At 52.8% G+C, this 17,838-nt stretch overlaps 1 protein-coding gene across 10 annotated transcripts in view; it reads left to right on the top strand.

Moving 5' to 3' along the window:
- Positions 1-17,838, top strand: part of KDM2B (lysine demethylase 2B) — a 129,886-nt gene that overhangs the window by 31,196 nt on the left and 80,852 nt on the right. For 8 of the 10 annotated variants that reach the window (XM_082698315.1, XM_082698316.1, XM_082698308.1 and 5 more), the window contains 2 exons: positions 6,295-6,473; positions 6,632-6,738. In XM_082698315.1, the coding sequence (XP_082554441.1) occupies positions 6,295-6,473; positions 6,632-6,738 (286 nt within the window). Of the gene's footprint in view, positions 1-6,294; positions 6,474-6,631; positions 6,739-14,269; positions 14,703-14,865; positions 15,395-17,838 lie in introns of those variants that run through there. The other 2 variants (XM_082698318.1, XM_082698309.1) reach the window with 2 other exon arrangements.

Below are 17,838 nucleotides of genomic sequence, written 5' to 3'. Positions count from 1 at the left end.
GGACTCTATTGATTGGATTTAGGGGCCCACCCTGCGTCTAGGATGATCTCCTCTTGAGATCCTTATATTAATTACTTCTATAAAGATCCTTTTTCCAAATAAGATCCTATTCAAAGGTTCTTGGTAAATCTTCTGGACGGTCACCATCTCACTGTCATCCTGTATTGTGTTTATCATGTCCTGGGCCCTCTGTAGTGTTTCCCCACCTGTGCCTGCATCTGTAAGTCAACTAAGTTGTGAGGAACTGAGCCCAGGCACACACCTAGCACCTAACAGCTCCCTGCGGGGAGGGAAGGGCACTCACTGGGAGAAGTCAGTGAAGGCTCTGTGGAGGGAGGAGCTGGGCACTGGCCCAAGCTCCTGATCCACGAGGAAGAGACTCGCCAAAGGAGTAATAGAGTTTGTAAGTTCTTGTTCTGGTCGATTAAAGGAAGTAATGTCTTATATTGCTTTGAAACATTATTTTTAAAAAAAGATTTAGTTATTTATTTGAGGGGCGCCTGGATGGTTCAGTGGGTTGAAGCCTCTGTCTTCAGCTCAGGTCATGATCTCGGGGTCCTGGGATTGAGCCCCGCATCTTGCTCTCTGCTCAGCAGGGAGCCTGCTCTTCCCCCGCCCCTCCCCCCCACCGCCCTGCCTGCCTCTCTGCCTACTTGTAATCTCCGTCTGTCAAATAAATAAAATCTTTAAAAAAAAAAATTTATTAGTTATTTGAGAAAGAGAGCACAGGTGTGTGGGGGGGATGCGGGGCAAAAGGGAGAGAAAGAATCCCCAGGGGACTCCTGGCTGAGCTCGGAGCCTGACCACAGACACTGCGATCAGGACCTGAGCTGAAATCAGAGTTGGACCCTTAACCCACTGAGCCACCCAGGAGCCCCAGAAAAATAATTTCTTGAAGTGAAATTCACATAACAAAATTCAGTCATTTTAAGGTAGAGGATTCAGTGACATTTAGTCCATTTACAATGTTGTGCAACTATTAGTTCTCTGTTGGTTTTTTTTTTTTTTTTAAGGTTTTATTTATTTATTTGACAGAGCAAGAGAGAAAGCACAAGCAGGGGGAGTGGGAGAGGAGGAAGCAGGTTTCCTGTTGGGCAGGGAGCCCAATGCGGGGCTCGATCCCAGGACCCTGCGATGATGACCTGAGCCGAAGGCAGATGCTCAACCTACTGAGCCACCCCGGCGCCCCTTCTCTCTTGGTTCTAAAACATTCTCATCACCGGAAAGGAAGCTCCTATCCCTTAGCCCCCCTCCTTTCTGTCACCTGGTCCCAGGCTCCCACTAATCTACTCGCGTGCTGTCTGGATTTACCTATTCCGGACATGGTATGTAAATGACTTCATGCCACGTGTGACCATTGGCCACTGGCGTCTTTCACTCAGCATCATGTCTTTCAGCTTCATCCATGTTGCAGCAGGGATCGATGGTACATTCCTTTCTAGGGCTCAAGGATGTACATTTATTTATTTATGTATTTTTAAAGATTTTATGTATTTGTCAGAGAGAGAGTGTGAGAGAGCGCGTACAAGCAGGGGTAGCAGCAGGCGGGAGGGAGAGGGAGAAGCAAGCTCCCCACTGAGCAGAGATTTCTTTTTCCCCCCAACTTGGGGCTCGATCCCAGGACCCCGGGATCATGACCTGAGCCAAAGGCAGAGGCTTTAACCCACTGAGCCACCCAGGCGCCCCCAGTTGTGACTTTTGAAAGAAAATGTTACTTTTAGAAAAACCAATTTTTTTGGTCATTTAGTGCCCAAGTTTTTGTATTTAATAACATCTTTATCAAGATATAATTTATATACCATATAATTCAAGTATTTAAAATGTCCGAATCAGTGGTTTTTCATCTGTCTATATAGCCGGGCAAACATCACCACAGTCAATTTTAGGACATTTTTATCACCCCCTACCCCTCCCAAAACGTCTCCACACCCATTTAGCCATCCTTATTGTGTTTTAGGATCTTAAGTAGTCAGTCCGCTGGACTGGCTGGCGGAGATTTAAGTGGCTCTGACTTTCTACTGCTTCACATTTTCCACCTGTAATTATAGATGAAATCGGCCAATTCTGTAACATTACCTGCCTGCGGGCACTTAAAAGAAGTGTTTCATGGGCATGGTCTCATTTAAGGCTCAGATCAGCCCTATGGGCTAGCTGCTGTTTTTGTCCCCAGGTCACAGATGGGGAAACTGATACACTCAAAGAAGCTAGGAGGCCTGAGGCTCAGGGAGGATTTGAACCACAAAGTCATCCCTTAATTTTGTTGTGTTGAGGGGCACCTGGGTGGCTCAGTGGGTTAAAGCCTATGCCTTTGGCTCAGGTCATGATCCCAGGGTCATGTGATCGAGCCCCTCATCGGGCTCTCTGCTCGGCAGGGAGCCTGCTTCCCCCTGTCTCTCTGCCTGCCTCTCTGCCTACTTGTGATCTCTGTCAAATAAATAAATGAAATCTTAAAAAAAAATTTTTGTTGTTTGGATAGGGGCGACGGAGCTCAAGTTTTCTAGGCTGACTTGCATGCTGGAGCAGCTAGGGCTGTGATTCCCAACCACCTGCCCAGCAGTCTTCGCACAGGGGTCATTGCACATAGGACCTTGTGCCAGGGTTGGGAGGAGAGGCAGAGGGACGAGGGAGGCTGGCCAGAGAGAGGGAGGGGTTGGGTTCTGTTCCCCTCTCACCTCCCCCACTGTCACAGCAGGTTCTCTGCCAACTGGGCTTCCGCTAAAAGCTGACCAGAGCCCACCTGTTGTTCCAGGAACCCTGGTTAGGGAGGAGCCAGCGCTTTCCAGAGCAGGCCAGGACTTCCAACAAAGTTCAGGGATGCCCCCTGGTGGATCTGCACTCCCGATGCAGAAACAGAGTTGTTCTCCGTGTCCCAGTCGCGGAGGGTGGCAATCTTTTTTTTTCCATCCTAGCGTGTGACCACAAGTCAATGGCACAGGGGTGGGAGTTGGGGGGGATAGGAACCTGGGCTGTGGATTAGATTGAATTGGCTTCAAATTCTAGTTCTGCGACTCATTCACTGGGCATTTTGGGTCTAGTTAGTTGTCTGAGCCTCATTTTCTCATCCATCAAATGGGTATAAGTGAAGTTCTACCACACAGAACCGCAGTTAGCTTAAGATAAGCTGCGTGGAGAGCTTGCCTGTGCTCTGGGAACATTAGCTCTTCTAATTGTAGAGGATATTCTGGAGGATTTGAGCCAATCCCATCACCTCTGGGGCATTGGTTTCCTCATTTCTAAGATAGGGACAGTCCTACCTCGCGTCTGGGGTGGTTGTAAAAATTAGATATTGAATCTGGAAGATAGTAACAGGCGAGGGTTCCTATGTGCATAAGGGGCTGCTTTTATTATTCAGTTCCTGTGATGTGAAGGGCACTGTGTGTTTATTCAACAAATATTGACCCTGGGCCTGTTACAGGGCAAGCTCTGCACAGAGCTGGCGATAGAGCATCGAACCAGATGGGAATAGTACTCACATCAGCATGTAATTGTCAGGAGGATTTTGTCTAGTTCAAGGGTTGGCAAGCTTTCTCTGGAAAGATCTAGAGAGTAAGTGTTTTGGGCTTTGCTGATCGTTCAGTTTCCTGTCGGCTTTGCAGCTCACCTGGTGTAGAGTGGAAAGAGCCAGAGACGACATGGGAACCGGAGTGTGGCTGGGTGCTAATAAAACTTTATCTGTAGGGGCGGGCGCCTGGGTGGCTCAGTTGTTAAGCTTCTGCCTTTGGCTCTGGTCCTAATCCAGGGTCCTGGGATCGAGCCCCACATGGGGCTTCCTGCTCGGCGGGAAGCCTGCTTCTCCCTCTCCCACTCCCCCTACTTGTGTTCCCTCTCTCACTGTCTCTCTCTCTCTGTCAAATAAATAAATAAGATCTAAAAAACACAACAAAAAACCGACTTAAAAAAAAATACAAAACTTTATCTGTGGGTCCAGAGATTTGAGTTTTGTATCATTTTCCTATCACAAAGTATTCTTCTTTTGACAACCCCCCGCCCGCCCATGTTCCACCACTTAACAACATAAAAACCAGGGCACCTGGGTGGCTCAGTTGGTTAAGCATCTGCCTTCAGTTTAATGATCCTGGGGTCCTGGGATCGAGCCCGAGCCCGAGCCCCGTGTTGGGCTCTCTGCTCAACAGGGAGCCTGCTTCTTCCTTTCTCTGTCCTGCGCCTCTGCTCGCGCTCCCTGGCTCTCTTTGTCAGATAAAAAAAAACAAAACAACACATAAAAACCATCTGTAGCTCAGGGGGCATAGAAAAACAGGTGGGGGGGCATATTTGTCCGTTGGGCTGTCATTTCCTGGCTCCTTTTGTTTAGTTTGTTCTTCATTCTTGGAGTTGCTTCGAACAAGGTGATTACCTGTTTCTGGTTTTTCTCTTTCTTCTTTTTTTTTTTTTTTTGGCTTACATATTCCCCCCTCCCCCCCCCTTTTTTTTAAGTAGGCTTCACGCCCAGCGTGGAGCTCCATGCTGGGCTCAAACTCATGACCCGGAGACCAAACCCTGAGCTCAGATCAAGAGTCAGGTGCTTACTCGACTGAGCCACCCAGGTGCCCCTCATTTACACATTTCTAAGTTTCTGTGGACTGTGTATTTGTCATTGAGCTAATGGGGGAATTGTGGTCTTTCCTTACCAGATGGCAGACTTCTCATTCTAGTCATGATGCTTATTTTGTGTCCTGACAGACGGGAGGTGGCAGCTTTCATCATAAATCACCATGAATTTGGCAATCTGCTCTGTGTCTGTCTGCTCCCCTTTCACCGCCCTTCCACTGAACTTTGCTTGTTCCTTCTCCATTGGCTGAAGTTCTCAAGCTATTATTCCCATCTTTTTTTTCTTTAATTTCTATCTTACAGATGGGGACGCAGAGTCCCCAGGAAGTTGTGATTTCCTTGAAGCCTTGTTTTTTATTTTTTTTTTTAAGATTTTATTTATTTATTTGACAGAGATCACAAGTAGGCAGAGAGGCAGGCAGAGAGAGAGGAAGGGAAGCAGGCTCCCTACTGAGCAGAGAGCCCGATGCGGGACTCGATCCCAGGACCCTGAGATCATGACCTGAGCCGAAGGCAGCGGCTTAACCCACTGAGCCACCCAGGTGCCCCAAAGCCTTGTTTTTTTATTTGTCTTGCTTTTGTTTTGGAAAAAGAGAAAGAGAGCAAGGTACAGGGGAAGGGGGAGAGGGAAAGAGAGACAGAGAATCTGAAGCAGGCTCCATGCCCAGCATAGAGCCCAAAGCGGGGTTTGATCTCAAGACCGTGAGATCAGGACCCCAGCGGACATTAACAGTCAGACGCCCAACTGACTGAGCTGCCTGGGCACCCCATCTTGAAACTTCATTAGTTGCTGGTGGCCCCAGGGCTGGCACTGAATGCTCCTGTCTCCTCCTCCTGAGCTTGTTTCCTTCTCTCTGGGAAGCAGTGGGAGGCACACAGTTCATTCCTTTTAGTTCAGACGTTGTTCGTATGAGAAGTCAGATGTCACACACTGTACAGGACAGTCAACTTTTGTTTATTTGTTCCATAAATAGGTACTGAGTTCCCCTCTGTGCCGGTCTCTGTGTAGATACTACGCGGGGCAAAGTAGTGAGCAAGATAGGTAGGACTTCTGCTCTGGTGACAGTTACGGAATGGTAGGGAAGAATGAAAACCGAGCAGACAAGCATTACTTAGGAATTATGGTTACTGTCGGGGGTAATCGAGGGGGACCCATGCATTTATGCACCAGACACTGGGCCAAGGAGTTCTGTGACCATCATCTGATTTAATCCTTGCAACTAGCCTATGAAAGGAGATGGAAGGATGAAGACACAGAAGTTCAGAGAAGACCAAGTGATTTTCCTGGCCCCATAAACTGGGGAGGGAGATGACCAAACAGCTGATTTTCTGTGGAAATAAGGACTATCCTAATGCTGAGAATAAGCAGAAAGACCTTGAGGGCCATGCCAGGAGAATCTTCGGTAGGCTGTGGGGAGCACTGAAGGGGGGTGTCCGTGGTCAGGTCTCTGTTTCAGAAAGCTCACGCTGGCAGCACTGTGGAGGATGGATAGGAGGGGGGAGCCTGAGGACCTGTTAGAAAGTTCTGGAAGTTGTCTTGAAGAGTAGTAGTAAGGGTGGACTGGACCAGCGCGGAGTCTGTGGTGTCCGAGGGAAGCAGATGGCTTGTAGAGAGAGTCAGTGAGGAAGACCGACCGGACCAGGTAATAGAGCAGACGTGGCGTACGGGGGAGGCGAGTTTCGTTGACGGGGATCCCCAGTGGCCTCCAGCTCCAGGAGCCACCAGCATGTGGGTTCTGCCTCTAGGTAGCCGGCGGCTGGTGGACGTGATGGACGTGAACACCCAGAAGGGCACGGAGATGAGCATGTCCCAGTTTGTGCGCTACTACGAGACGCCGGAGGCCCAGCGGGACAAGCTGTACAACGTCATCAGCCTCGAGTTCAGCCACACCAAGCTGGAGCACCTGGTCAAGCGTCCGACTGTGGTAGGGCCCCCGGCCACCATCCCCTCTCTGATGCCACCCCCCCTCCTCTCCTCGCCCACCTTCTGGGCCTGTGCCAGCCCCGGGGCGGGGGGGGGCAGGTGGTGAGGGAACCCGGCGGACGGGCGCTGCCCGGGTGCTGACGGCGGTCCGGCTTTCAGGTAGATCTGGTGGACTGGGTGGACAACATGTGGCCCCAGCATCTGAAGGAGAAACAGACGGAAGCCACGAATGCCATCGCCGAGATGAAATACCCGAAAGTGAAGAAGTAAGACTGCCTGGCCAGTGGTGGGAGCTGGGCGGGCAGGGACGTGGGGCGGGGGGCTGGGGGGGGGTTGTCTCACAGCCCTGCGGGCGCTGCTGGGACATGAGGAAAGGGGGTCCTTGGCATCGGCAGCCTGGCATCTTGCTGCCTTGGAACGCTGGGGCTCTGCCTTCCCCCTCCAGATGGGCCTTTGGCCTCCCTGTTGGCTCTCCCCAGGAGCATGTGATCTGGGGTGGGGGGAGGGGGAGGAAGAATAATGGGACCATCTCTGCGTGCGCGCGCGTGTGTGTGTGTGTGTGTGTTTGTGCATGTGTGTGTGTCTGTATGTGCTTGTCGCACCCTTATCTCCTCCCACCAAGGGACAGCATGGCCTGGGATCAGGCATCTTCAGAGAGACCCGCTCACCGTGGACACTTTGCTTTTGCTAGTGTTGGGGGGGGCGGTGTGTGGTCTGGTGTTCTTTTGTTCCTTGCTGCGGAGACCCAGGGCTTTTCCCAAACAAAGAGTGAGGGCTACTTATTCATCATCAAACACCTCTTAGACGGTGTCTCCACGCAGCAGCTGGGCTCTGGGCTGGGAAGGTGGCTGTGTCTAATGCAGGGACATCATTCTATGTGGACCAGTAAGTCCTGACACCCATTGTTAAACTTGGGCAGAGGTACCTGCGATCCCCTCCACTTTCTAGAATTTCAGTAATGGACCCTTGGAACCCCTGGGTCTGCCTTAAAGCTCTCACCATGCCGGGCCGTCTGTGTTTCTGTCTCTGAAATGGGAAGGAGATGCTGTCCGTCCCGGGCAGCACTGCTGCTCTAGGCTTCCTAGAAGAGTTGGCCGGGGCGACTCCAAATCCATTAGCATCTCCGCTCTCAGCCCTGCTGCCAGGAGTGCCCCCGGGAGCCTGAAGGCTGTGAGCTTTTCATTCACTGCACCCTTCATTCAGGGCGCAGTGAATATGCAGACTTCGTGCCAGACTTCGCGAGGGAAGCCAGCGCGCTGGCCCCGAGCTGCTCGAGGCTTTGCTTTCAAGCTCTCTTTTTCTTTAATTATTTCTCAAGCATTTTTCCTCCCCTTGAAGCTGAAGCTCCTTACATCCCTTGGATCTGGGCTACATCAAACACAAAGAGTGGGCTCAGGGTGGGGAGGGAGGAGAGGGTTTTCAGTTCTCTTCCTTTCCCATTCCACTGCGGCAGAATTTCCCGAGACCCTGGGATGGGGAAGGAAAGGATGAACGAGACTGGGAGCCCTTACCCTCTGGAGGATGTGTCATAAAACACACGAGATGAAGTGCAGCTTTCATCCTAGGTGGAAGGAGGCAGGCTCTGGGGAGGGGAGCAGGGAGAGGAAGAATCGTTTTTGGCTGGTGGCATTGCGGGACATCGGACCCGGGCTTTAAAGGGTAGAGGGCATGGGAGGAATGTGAGGAGGGATGGGGGTAGTGAAGTGCCAAGGGCCTTGAAGGAATCCTGAGGGGACAGCTGGAGGAAAGAGTGTGGGATGCAGAGATTAGTGATCACAGCTGCCATTGATTGATTGGGTGATTGATGGATTGATTGATTCATTCATTCAACATGTGTGTTAAACATCTGATTGGTGCTGGGCACTGGACATATGGTGAGGGGAAAACCAAATGAGCTCCCTGCCCTGACACAGCTTACAGACTCTCAGGAGATAGATGTTCATCCCGCGATCTGAGCGACAAATGGAAATTTGCAGCCGCGTTGAGGCCACAAGGCAGAGATCTGTGGGGGTAGGGGAGAGCGTGTACCCTGGTACTCGTAGTCAGGGAAGGCAGGGCAGGTGTCCCCAAGATGGGATCTGAAGAGAGAGGGGTTACTTAGGAGAAGAGACCTGGGAAGAGCTTTCCTGGCTGCCTGCGGAGAGCCTAGTATGATGGTTAGGAAAGGTGGGGAGAGGGAGACAGGTAGACCTGTGGAAGGAAGGTTAGTGGGGCTGGAGCAGAGGAAGGCGAGAGGGTCGTGGGTGCAGGGTGGTGGGTGGGCCAGGCTGATCGGGGCCCAAGGTGCCATAGTGAAGGGTCTGTGTTTCTCCAAAGACCAGTCAGAAACATCTGTGAGATCCTTTTTTTTTTTTTTTTAAGATTTTATTTATTTGACAGAGCAAGCAAGGGAGAGAGAGAGCACAGGAAGGGGGAGCGGCAGAGGGAGAGGGAGAAGCAGGCTCCTCGCTGAGCAGGGAGCCCAGGACCCGGAGATCATGACCTGAGCCGAAATGAAGAGTCAGTTGCTCAACCCAGTGGGCCACCCGGGAGCCACTCTCCATGAGATTTTAAGCAGAGATGGGTGTGTTCAGATTTGCTTTATGCAAGTTCTGGAGCTGTGTGGTTTGTAGGAGCTGGGAGTAGAGTGATAGGAGAAACCGGTGCATCACCTCTATGAGGGCAAATGATGGGCCAGGAGGGAGCAGGGACAAATAGGACATGTATCTAGGAAGGTAAAATAGTGCTGGGGGACATCAATCTCAATTACTTTGCCTCCTTCCGATGTTTGATATATTCTTGACTTTATTGAAAAACTCCTCTAAGTAGTTTAATTTCTATTAATACATTGAGAATCCTATCTAATTACCAAAAAAGGCTCACACACAATTTTCTAGAACCACCTGCTTCAGCCCAGTGGTTGGATCGTGTGGCAAATAGATTTACAAGTCCTGTCCATGGCTGTGGGAACTTGTTACAGGATTTGAACCTTGTTAGGAAGGAAGTTGTCACCTTGGAAATAGTCCGTTGGTTTTGCTGAAAAAAAAAAAAAAATGCTGATTTCAGTTAATCAGGAAGGTAAAAATCCCACAGTGATGAAGTCCTCTGGGGCCGTAGAGTGGTTCTGTGGAATTTAATTAATATGACACTGTTTCTGGAAGTCAGAGCTTCTACCCTGTTGGGCCACCTGAATTGAGGTTTGTAGGAGGGAAGAGAGGAGGGTTACAGACCCATTACTGCCTTGTCTCCGGCTCCAGAATTGTGCCGTCTGATCATGGCGAGGGGTTCAGAATTTTAATGGGGTTGGTTGAGATACTTAAAGCTAGGAGTGCTGACGTTTGTCAAGGGGGTGGTAGCTGTAACTTTGTGGGAGACAAAAGATGTAATGGTTACATTAGTGTATTAGCTATCTGTTACTGCCTTTAATGAGTGCCCATAAACCCAAGACCCTGTTGTGAGTAGTTGGTAGGCTACAGTGACTAAAGCAAAGGCCCCATGCTCAGGGGGCTTATGTTCGGTTGGGGAAAAGAGATGGGCAAGCAAACCCAAGTGGTAAGTATTTTTTTAATTAAGGAGGCTATAAGTATTAGGAGGAAACATAAAGCAAGATAAAGGAGGGCAGTGCCTGGCTGACTCAGTTGGTGGAACATGCGACTCTTGATCTTGGGGTCGTGAGTTCGAGCCCCATGTTGGGTGTAGAGATTACTTAAAAAAAAAAAGACAAGATAAAGAGAAAAGAGGATGACAGGGCTGGCTGAATATATCTCGGCTGTCCTGGGCGCTTCTGCTGCCTTTGCCTTCTCTCCGTCTTTCCCCTGCAGGAATGTTCTGGCTGACTAGAGTTATTTGTCTTAGAATATTCCTTATAATAGATAAACAGCGACAACTGTTTGGGAATATTCCTGTATCAGCTTATTAATGCATAAAATTATCCTAAAACTTTATAGCTTAAAAAAAAAAAAGAAATCTTAACAGTTTAAAGCAACAAACATTGCCTCCCAGTTTCTGTGTATATCAGGAAACTGGGAGTGGCTTACCAGGCTCATAGTGGCTGGTGAGCTTGTCTCAAGGTGGGGGCCAGGGCTGCGCTCATACGAAGGCTTGACCGGGGCTGGAGGGCCCACTTCCAAGAGGGTGCGCTCTCATGGCTGTTGGCTAGAGGGCACCGTTCTTCATTGTGTGGGCCTCTCCATAGGGTGACTTGAGTGTCCTTGTGGCATGGCAGCTGGTTCCCCTCCACCACCACCCCACAAATGATTGGAGAGAGAGCAAGGAAGAAGCCAGCGTGTCTGTGATGACCTAGTTTTGAAAGTCACATGCTGTTTACTTCTGCCATATTCTTTTAATTAAAAGTGAGGCACTTGGTCTAGCCCACACTCAAGGGAAGGGGAATTTGGCTCTATATCTGAAAGGGAGGGTGGTCTCAAAGACTCCCGTGGACACGTTTTAAAGTCTTCATAATCTCCTAGGTCTATGACATGGGCATACCTTTCTCACTTAGCATTGCTGGGTATTATGATGCATTCCAGAAGGAAATTAGCGAGTCTTTTCTGTCCTCACATGTTGCTTCCAGAAATGAGGCTTGTGGCTTAATGGAGACAAGCTGTGAACTAATGGGCAGGAAAAGGAAGAGGACCCCACATAAGGCATATGTTGGGCCTCCAAAGAATTGGGAGTCAGTTGTATTTTTTCTCCCTGTACTTTCTGGGGGTGGCGGGAAGAACCAGGAAAAAATTGGGGGATGCAAAGCTGAAACCCCAACAGGATGAAGCAAGTTTTAAGGCTGCCCCTGGGGATCTCTGGTGGCCGCAGGAAATCCTTCCATCTCCTCTCAGGGACTCAGTTTGCCTTTCTGCAAAATGGGGATCCTGTCATTCCTGCCCCACCGGCCAACCATGCTGTAGGGAAATGGAGCCAATAGTGGATGTGCGGTGTGGGAAGGATGTTTGTCTCTGTGCCCTCATGTAGACACAAGGTCTCCAAGTGCCATCGGAGTCCCTGGCTTTTCAATCTATTCGGATCACATTTGCATTGGGCTTTTTTTTTTTTTTTAAGTTTTTTTAATTTATTTGAGAGAGAGAGAGAGCACAAGGAGTAGGGAGGGAAGGGGGAGAGGGAGAGGGAGAAGCAGACTCTACTACGCTGAGCACAGAGCCCAGTGAGGGGCTGAGTCCCTGGACCCTGGGATCATGATCTGAGCCAAAGGCAGATGCTTAACCAACTGAGCCACCCAGGCGCCCCTGCATTGGGCTTTTATCTTGACAACCTTATTTACTTTCCCCTCTCAGTAGCCATGTTTGCTGGTACTAGAAATGATCATCCCTGTGGGATAGATCACCCTGGAACTCGGACGGACTAGAGAGGTTGCTGATGTCACACAGGGGCGGAGCTGTGGGCCCCGCAGCACACCCCAGGCCTCTGGATTCCTGGCTTTTCCTCTCTACCTCTCTACCTCTACAAGAGGACCAAAGAAAGCCAGCCTTTTCTGTGCTGCCACGTATAGACATAGACGCTGTGTTAGACACTTAACACGCATATCTCAGCAGTCTTGGAAGTAGGTGTTACTATCCTCATTTTACAGAAAAGGAAACTGTAGTTCCTAGTGCTTCCATGCAGATAACAGGTGTACAGCTGAGTGTAAGACAGTGGGGGCTGCTGCGGCTGTGGATAGTTTCAAAAATTCTTCTTTTAAAAAATGAAAAAAATACAAAACAGCAGCAACCCAGTGCCGGCCAAACGAAGCACATCTAGGGCCTGGTTTGACCCCTGAGAACCACATTTAGAGGCCCCTGACTAGCTCACCAAATGGGGATGCTGAGTTCCAGGAGGGGGAAGGATTTAGTCCAGTGTCACACAGTTGATCAGAATAATTATAGGGCTGTATCGCTGGGTGCTATACTTAACACAGATGAATCTGATGTGATCCCTGCTGGGGCTCGAGCTGAGGCATTTGTGACCAAAAAAGTAATAATTTTCCCATGTGGCCAGCCTGGTTCAGCTGTCAGAGCCTTCTCTTAGCTCACTCAACTTCACTTATATTTTGTGTGTGTCAGGAACTTTGCTCAAGGGGTGCCTGGGTGGCTCAGTTGGTTAAGCATCTGACTCTTGATTTCAGCTCAGGTTGTGATCTCAGGGTCCCGAGATGAAGCCCCACATTGGCTTGGCCCTGGGCTTGGAGCCTGCTTGGGATTCTCTTTCTCCCTCTCCCTCTGTCCCTCTCCACTTACCCTCCCTTAAAAAAAAAAGAGTGCTTAAAAAACCTTGCTCAGCGGTGCCTGGGTGGCTCAGTGGGTTAAGCCGCTGCCTTCGGCTCGGGTCATGATCTCAGGGTCCTGGGATTGAGTCCTGCATCGGGCTCTCTGTTCAGCAGGGAGCCTGCTTCCCTCTCTCTGCCTGCCTGCCTGTCTACTTGTGATCTCTCTGTCACATAAATAAATAAAATCTTAAAAAAAAAAAAAAAGCAAAAAACACCTTGCTCAAGAACACCCACCCAATGACTGGTGCTCAAATCCAAGATGGGAGATGTTTCTTGTACTTATAATTTTTATTTTAAGTAGGCAGAATATATATATACATATATATATATATATATATATATATATACATAGTCAGCCAGTTCCAAAGAGTTCACAGTGTAATCTCATAGCAGGCCTTTGGAGAGGCACTAAGGACTGGCTGGGCATCCTGTAAATGACCCTGGGAAGCAGCACTCTAACCTTGGGCATGGACCACCTTGAAATGGCTTCAAGGTTCACCTCCCTAAAATGGGGATTATAGGTTGTTTTATTTTTTTTAGATTTTATTTATTTATTTGACAGAGAGAGTGAGTGAGAGAGGGAACACAAGTAAGGGGAGTGGGAGAGGGAAAAGCGGGCTTCCTGCAGATCGGAGAGCCTGATGGGGGACTTGATCCCAGGATCCTGGGATCATGACCTGAGTGGAAGGCAGACGCTTAGCGATTGAGCCATCTGGGCAGCCTATAGGTTGTATTAAAGGTGAAATGATATCGTACGTGTAAACAGCTATTATCATTAGCGCTCATTAGGGACTATTAGTTAATGTTGGAGGATAGCTCCAGTGGATGGAGTTAGGCAAAGAATGGAGAAGCTTGAGTTCTGCCCCTACCAAGGCTATACCACTGTCTCCTGACCCCTTGTGGTTTAGGGGAAGGTTGTGGGGATAGAGTGGGAGAAGGGCTGTGGCCCTGGTGAGCCTGCCCTGGAGGGTGGGACTTCTCATTTGAGCAGGACCATCTCCTGCAGCCTGATGGGGGTTGAGTTTGTACACAACCTGAAGACATCGATGCTCTTCAGTCTTGGGATTTGCCAGGTAGACCTGGGAGAAGAGCTGAGAAATTCTGAGCCAGGCTGCTTGGGTAAGCACTGTCACTGATTAAAGCAGTGACCACTGAGCCTCCGCTTTCTCATCTGTAAAATGGGGGCAGTCCTGGGAGTAATCTTGGAGGGTTGAAAATCCGATTAAATTATCAGTCTTATGGTGCTAGGTACTGTGTTAATATGTACATGTCTCTGAATTCCCTCTGAATTCTATGATGTAAGGTTGCACAGCTACTAAGGGGGCAGGCAGGGAAGGGGCAGCACAGGCCTGTCTCAGAATGCAGAGTTGAACTTCAAATCACCTGCCTGCCATTAGGATGAGATAACCGGCTCAGGGAGGGGAGGTAAGCTGCCCAAGGTCACACAGATAGTCTGAGGGCCAGAGCATCATCCCTGGTCTCCCAGCAGCTCTACCTGGGATTTGACACTCCCTCCCAACCCCAGCCATGCCCCGATGGGCACATTTAAGGAAGGTGGCTTTGCGTCCTCCTGGGTCGTCACCTCCAGGAGCAGGACGGCGCCCACACTCCCTGAAAACCGGGGCGCGGGTGTTGCTGAGCGCCCGCCTGTAGAGCTACCCTCGTGTCCCCACCCAGCCGGGGGCGAGGGGGCGGCCGTGGGCGGCGGCGGCGTCCCTTGGCGCTGGCCGGCAAGCTTCCCTGTCGCCGCCGCGGCCTCCCTCCTCCTTCCTGCCGGCCGCCGCGCCGCGCGGGTGTTCAGTTTCAGCGCGGGGATGAGCGCAGGCTGCGCCGGGCTCCCGGAGGAAGGAAGGAGGAGAGAGGGCTGCACGGTCCTCGGCCGGGGCCTGGCAGCGCCGTGGAGGGGGCTCGGCTCCGGTCGCCGGGGCTGGGCGCGCGTCGATCCTGCGCTGCCGAAGGGGACGCCCGGGAGTCGCGCTGCCGCCGCCGCCGAGGGTAACCGCGGGCGCGCCGGGCGGGGCCGGGCGGGCGTCCCTGCGCTGCGCCCCGCGGGCCCGGGGCTGCCCCGGAGCCCCCGCTCCTACGGGGCGCGCCGGGGCGGGGTGTGGGTCGCCTCCCGCCCGCGGGCAGCGCAGCCGGCGTCGCGGAGCAGCTCTTTGTGTCTCCCCGGGCTGCGTGTAAGTGTGTAGTGTGTGCGCGCGCGCTCGGCGCCTCCAGCCCCGTCTCCCGGTGCCAGCTTTCTCCAGGTTACCCCCCGCCAAGACCTTTGCCCCAGGGGATGCTGCCGGAGCTGCCGGGGGAGTTTCGCTAAGTTGGAAGGAAAAGGGCGGGGTGGGGTCGCCCCGCTTCCGCGGATCCCAGGCAGCGCCCCAAAGTTGGTGCTGCAGGTGCAGCGCCCCCTCCTACCACGCTCCTCCCAGCCAGCCCGGGCCTTGGGAGGCGGGAACCCCCCCAGAGGCTTAGTTCGGGGGCTCTTGATTCTCATCCCCCAACTTGGAGGGTGCACTCCTGCACGGAAGCCACCGGGTCGGTGGGTGGGGGGGGGTGTCGAGGGGCGCGGCTTTCCGGGCAAGGGGCAGCCGAGGCGGAAGCCAGGCTGGCTGGCCGGCGGGAGAGCTTAGCGGCCGTGGCACCGAGCCGGGGTGCCCATGTGACTGCGGTGTGCTTTGGAAGAGGAAGCTGTAGAGGTCAGTGCAAAGGCGTCACGCCAGAGCGAGCGGGAGCAGGAGTGAGGGGGGAGACCCGGAATGAGCGCGGGGCGGGCGGGCGGGCGGGGGTGGTGGCTGCAGGGGCCCGGACAAAGCGGCCCTGTCACAGCCACCCTAGCGGCTCCAAAGCCTGCGATTGCCCGGCGGGAGGGGCGGCCCGGGCCCGGAGGCCAGGAAATGAGGGACAAGGGAGGAGGGGCCTCTTTAGGAGAGGCGGGGCTGGAAGTGGCGCCCCCAAGCTCCGAAGGGCCTCAGAGGATGCTGGAGGGTGACTGGGAGGACAGATCAGACGCAGGCACAACTTGGAGAACTTTCCTTGCACACAGCTGCCGCAGCTCCTAGTGATCACGTCCACGCGTGCTGGGGAGGTTGGGGCTGGGGGCAGGAGGTTGAAGGGTAATGACCAGGCCAGTTTGGGGCCTGGTGCCCAAGAGGCAAGCTCCTTGCCTCTCCTCTGCTGGCACCTGGGTGGTTATCCAGCTGCAGACTAAAGGAGACACATCTCCCTCCACCCCACAAACACTTAAATTGCTTTCCCTAGGCTGTTTTCTGCTGAGGCCTGAAGGAGGTGGAAACCAAGGTTAGATTAAAAAAAGGAAAGAAAAGAAAACCCAGAGGAAGAGGTGGTTTTAGGAAAACGAGGACTAATATTTTGAAGTGGTGCTTGGAGAGGAGGCCGGTGTGGTCTGTGGGGGGTGGGGTGGGTTAGGGCATTACCCTCACTCCGCACCCCCAGTTCCTTGGAGAGAAGAGGGTCACTGGTGTCTTCAGCCTGGGGGATCTGGCCGGTCGCGTGGGGCAGAGGCGGGAGGGGAGGGAGCGAGCCCGAGCCTGAGCTGGGACTTGAACAACCCCAGCGCCAGCCCGGCAGCCCGCGCCCGTCTTCGTGACAGGGCTGCGTCCTGTGCTGTCAACTACACCCCTCCGATGGGGTTGCTAGGCAGCGGGGCTCTGATGTGGGGGAAGGCCTTCTGATTTGTCAGCCTCCTGCAGACACATGGTTAAGGCTCCTTCCAGCCTATCCGGAGGAGGGACGCGGGGCACGCCGCCTGCATACTCTGCCGAGCCCCGGGTCCACCTGAATGTGAGGTGCAAAAGGCAGCCAGAGGGAGGGGGCGCCTGGAGCCCACCAGCCTCCAAACCAGCTCAGCCCCACGCCCCCCATTATCTCCACTGGGGCTTGCTGCTGGCTCCTCCCTGTCTGTCCCTGCCCCATTCCTTCCCTCTTCCCCAAACCATGGAAAAGCAAAGTGCAGCAGGGAAAAGAGGTCAGTGGGGTAAGCATGTGCGTGTGGGCCTCTGGAGTGCCAAGGTGCATGGGCATGAGCTGTGGGGAGGCCTCCCCATCCGTGCCGCCGGTGGCTCTTGTGGGAAGGGGTGGGAGGGAGAGAGGGGGCCCTGACATCGCTGCCTGCCAGGCCTGGACTTGGAAGCCTGCTCTGTGGGCCCCCCCCACACCCGCCCCCCTTAAGCTCTGTCCGCCCCTAGGAGGGCAGCATGTCAAGGGAGGAGGGAGGAGACTGGTGAGTTCCTGAAAGGAAGGGTGGGTTATTGGGCTGCTGCGAGAGCTCAGAAGGGGGGCTGCTGGCGGGTTCCTTCTCCTGAACGCGCCTCCCCCGCCCAAGCCTCTGAGGCCCAGGTTCTCCCCTCGGCCTGTCCCCCACCCCACCCCCAGCATCCTCTCTTAATCCTTTCACTTTTTTTTTTTTTTTTTTTAGCAGTTCTATGGAGATAGAATTCACGTACCATTCATTCATTTGAAGTGTACAGTTCAGCGGCTCTGTATGTTTACAGAGTAGTGCATTCACGGTCAAATTCAGAACATTTTTATCACCCCAGAAGGAAACCCGGTGCCCATGAACAGCCCCTCCCCAGCCCTGCACCCCACCCCCGCCCTCAGGCCCTGGCCACTCCTCTACTCCCTGCGTCCCTAGGTTTGCCTACTCGGGCCCTTTCATATCTGTGGGATCCTACGCGGTCATCTTTGGCGGCTGGTTGGAGCCTGTGCTTGGAGCTCACTGCTCACTTCTCAGTCCCTTGCAGTTTGTCCTGCTGTTTCACTCCCCCCTGTGCGGGCCGGTTCATGTCCCTTCCCAGGGGGCCAGGGGGCTGACGCATTCTGACACGCTGCTCTGAGCGCGGTGCCTAGCTCTGGGCTGGACCGTTGGTGGGCTCTCCGTAAACTCTTGCTGAGCGAACGGAGAGGAGAAAATAGGGACTGGTAATTGGCAAGCTTTGCAGGTGGTTTACACTGAGAATTCCAGGGTTCCAGCTGCTGCAAAGGGGACTAGCGTCTTGGGAAAAATGCAGGGCCGGGCGCTGGGAGGGAGCAGAAAGGGAGCCTCTCCTCCCTGGGGTGGGCGTGGGGGTGGGGCAGGAGCCTAATCCGCCTGTGAGGAAGGAACCCAGTGGCCTTCTGGGGA

The sequence above is a fragment of the Mustela nivalis genome, assembly GCF_964662115.1.
Source record: "Mustela nivalis genome assembly, chromosome: 14".
In the NCBI taxonomy this organism is placed as follows: domain Eukaryota; kingdom Metazoa; phylum Chordata; class Mammalia; order Carnivora; family Mustelidae; genus Mustela; species Mustela nivalis.
The sequence above is the reverse complement of the archived record's forward strand: the minus strand, read 5'-3'. Positions and strand labels throughout refer to the sequence as shown.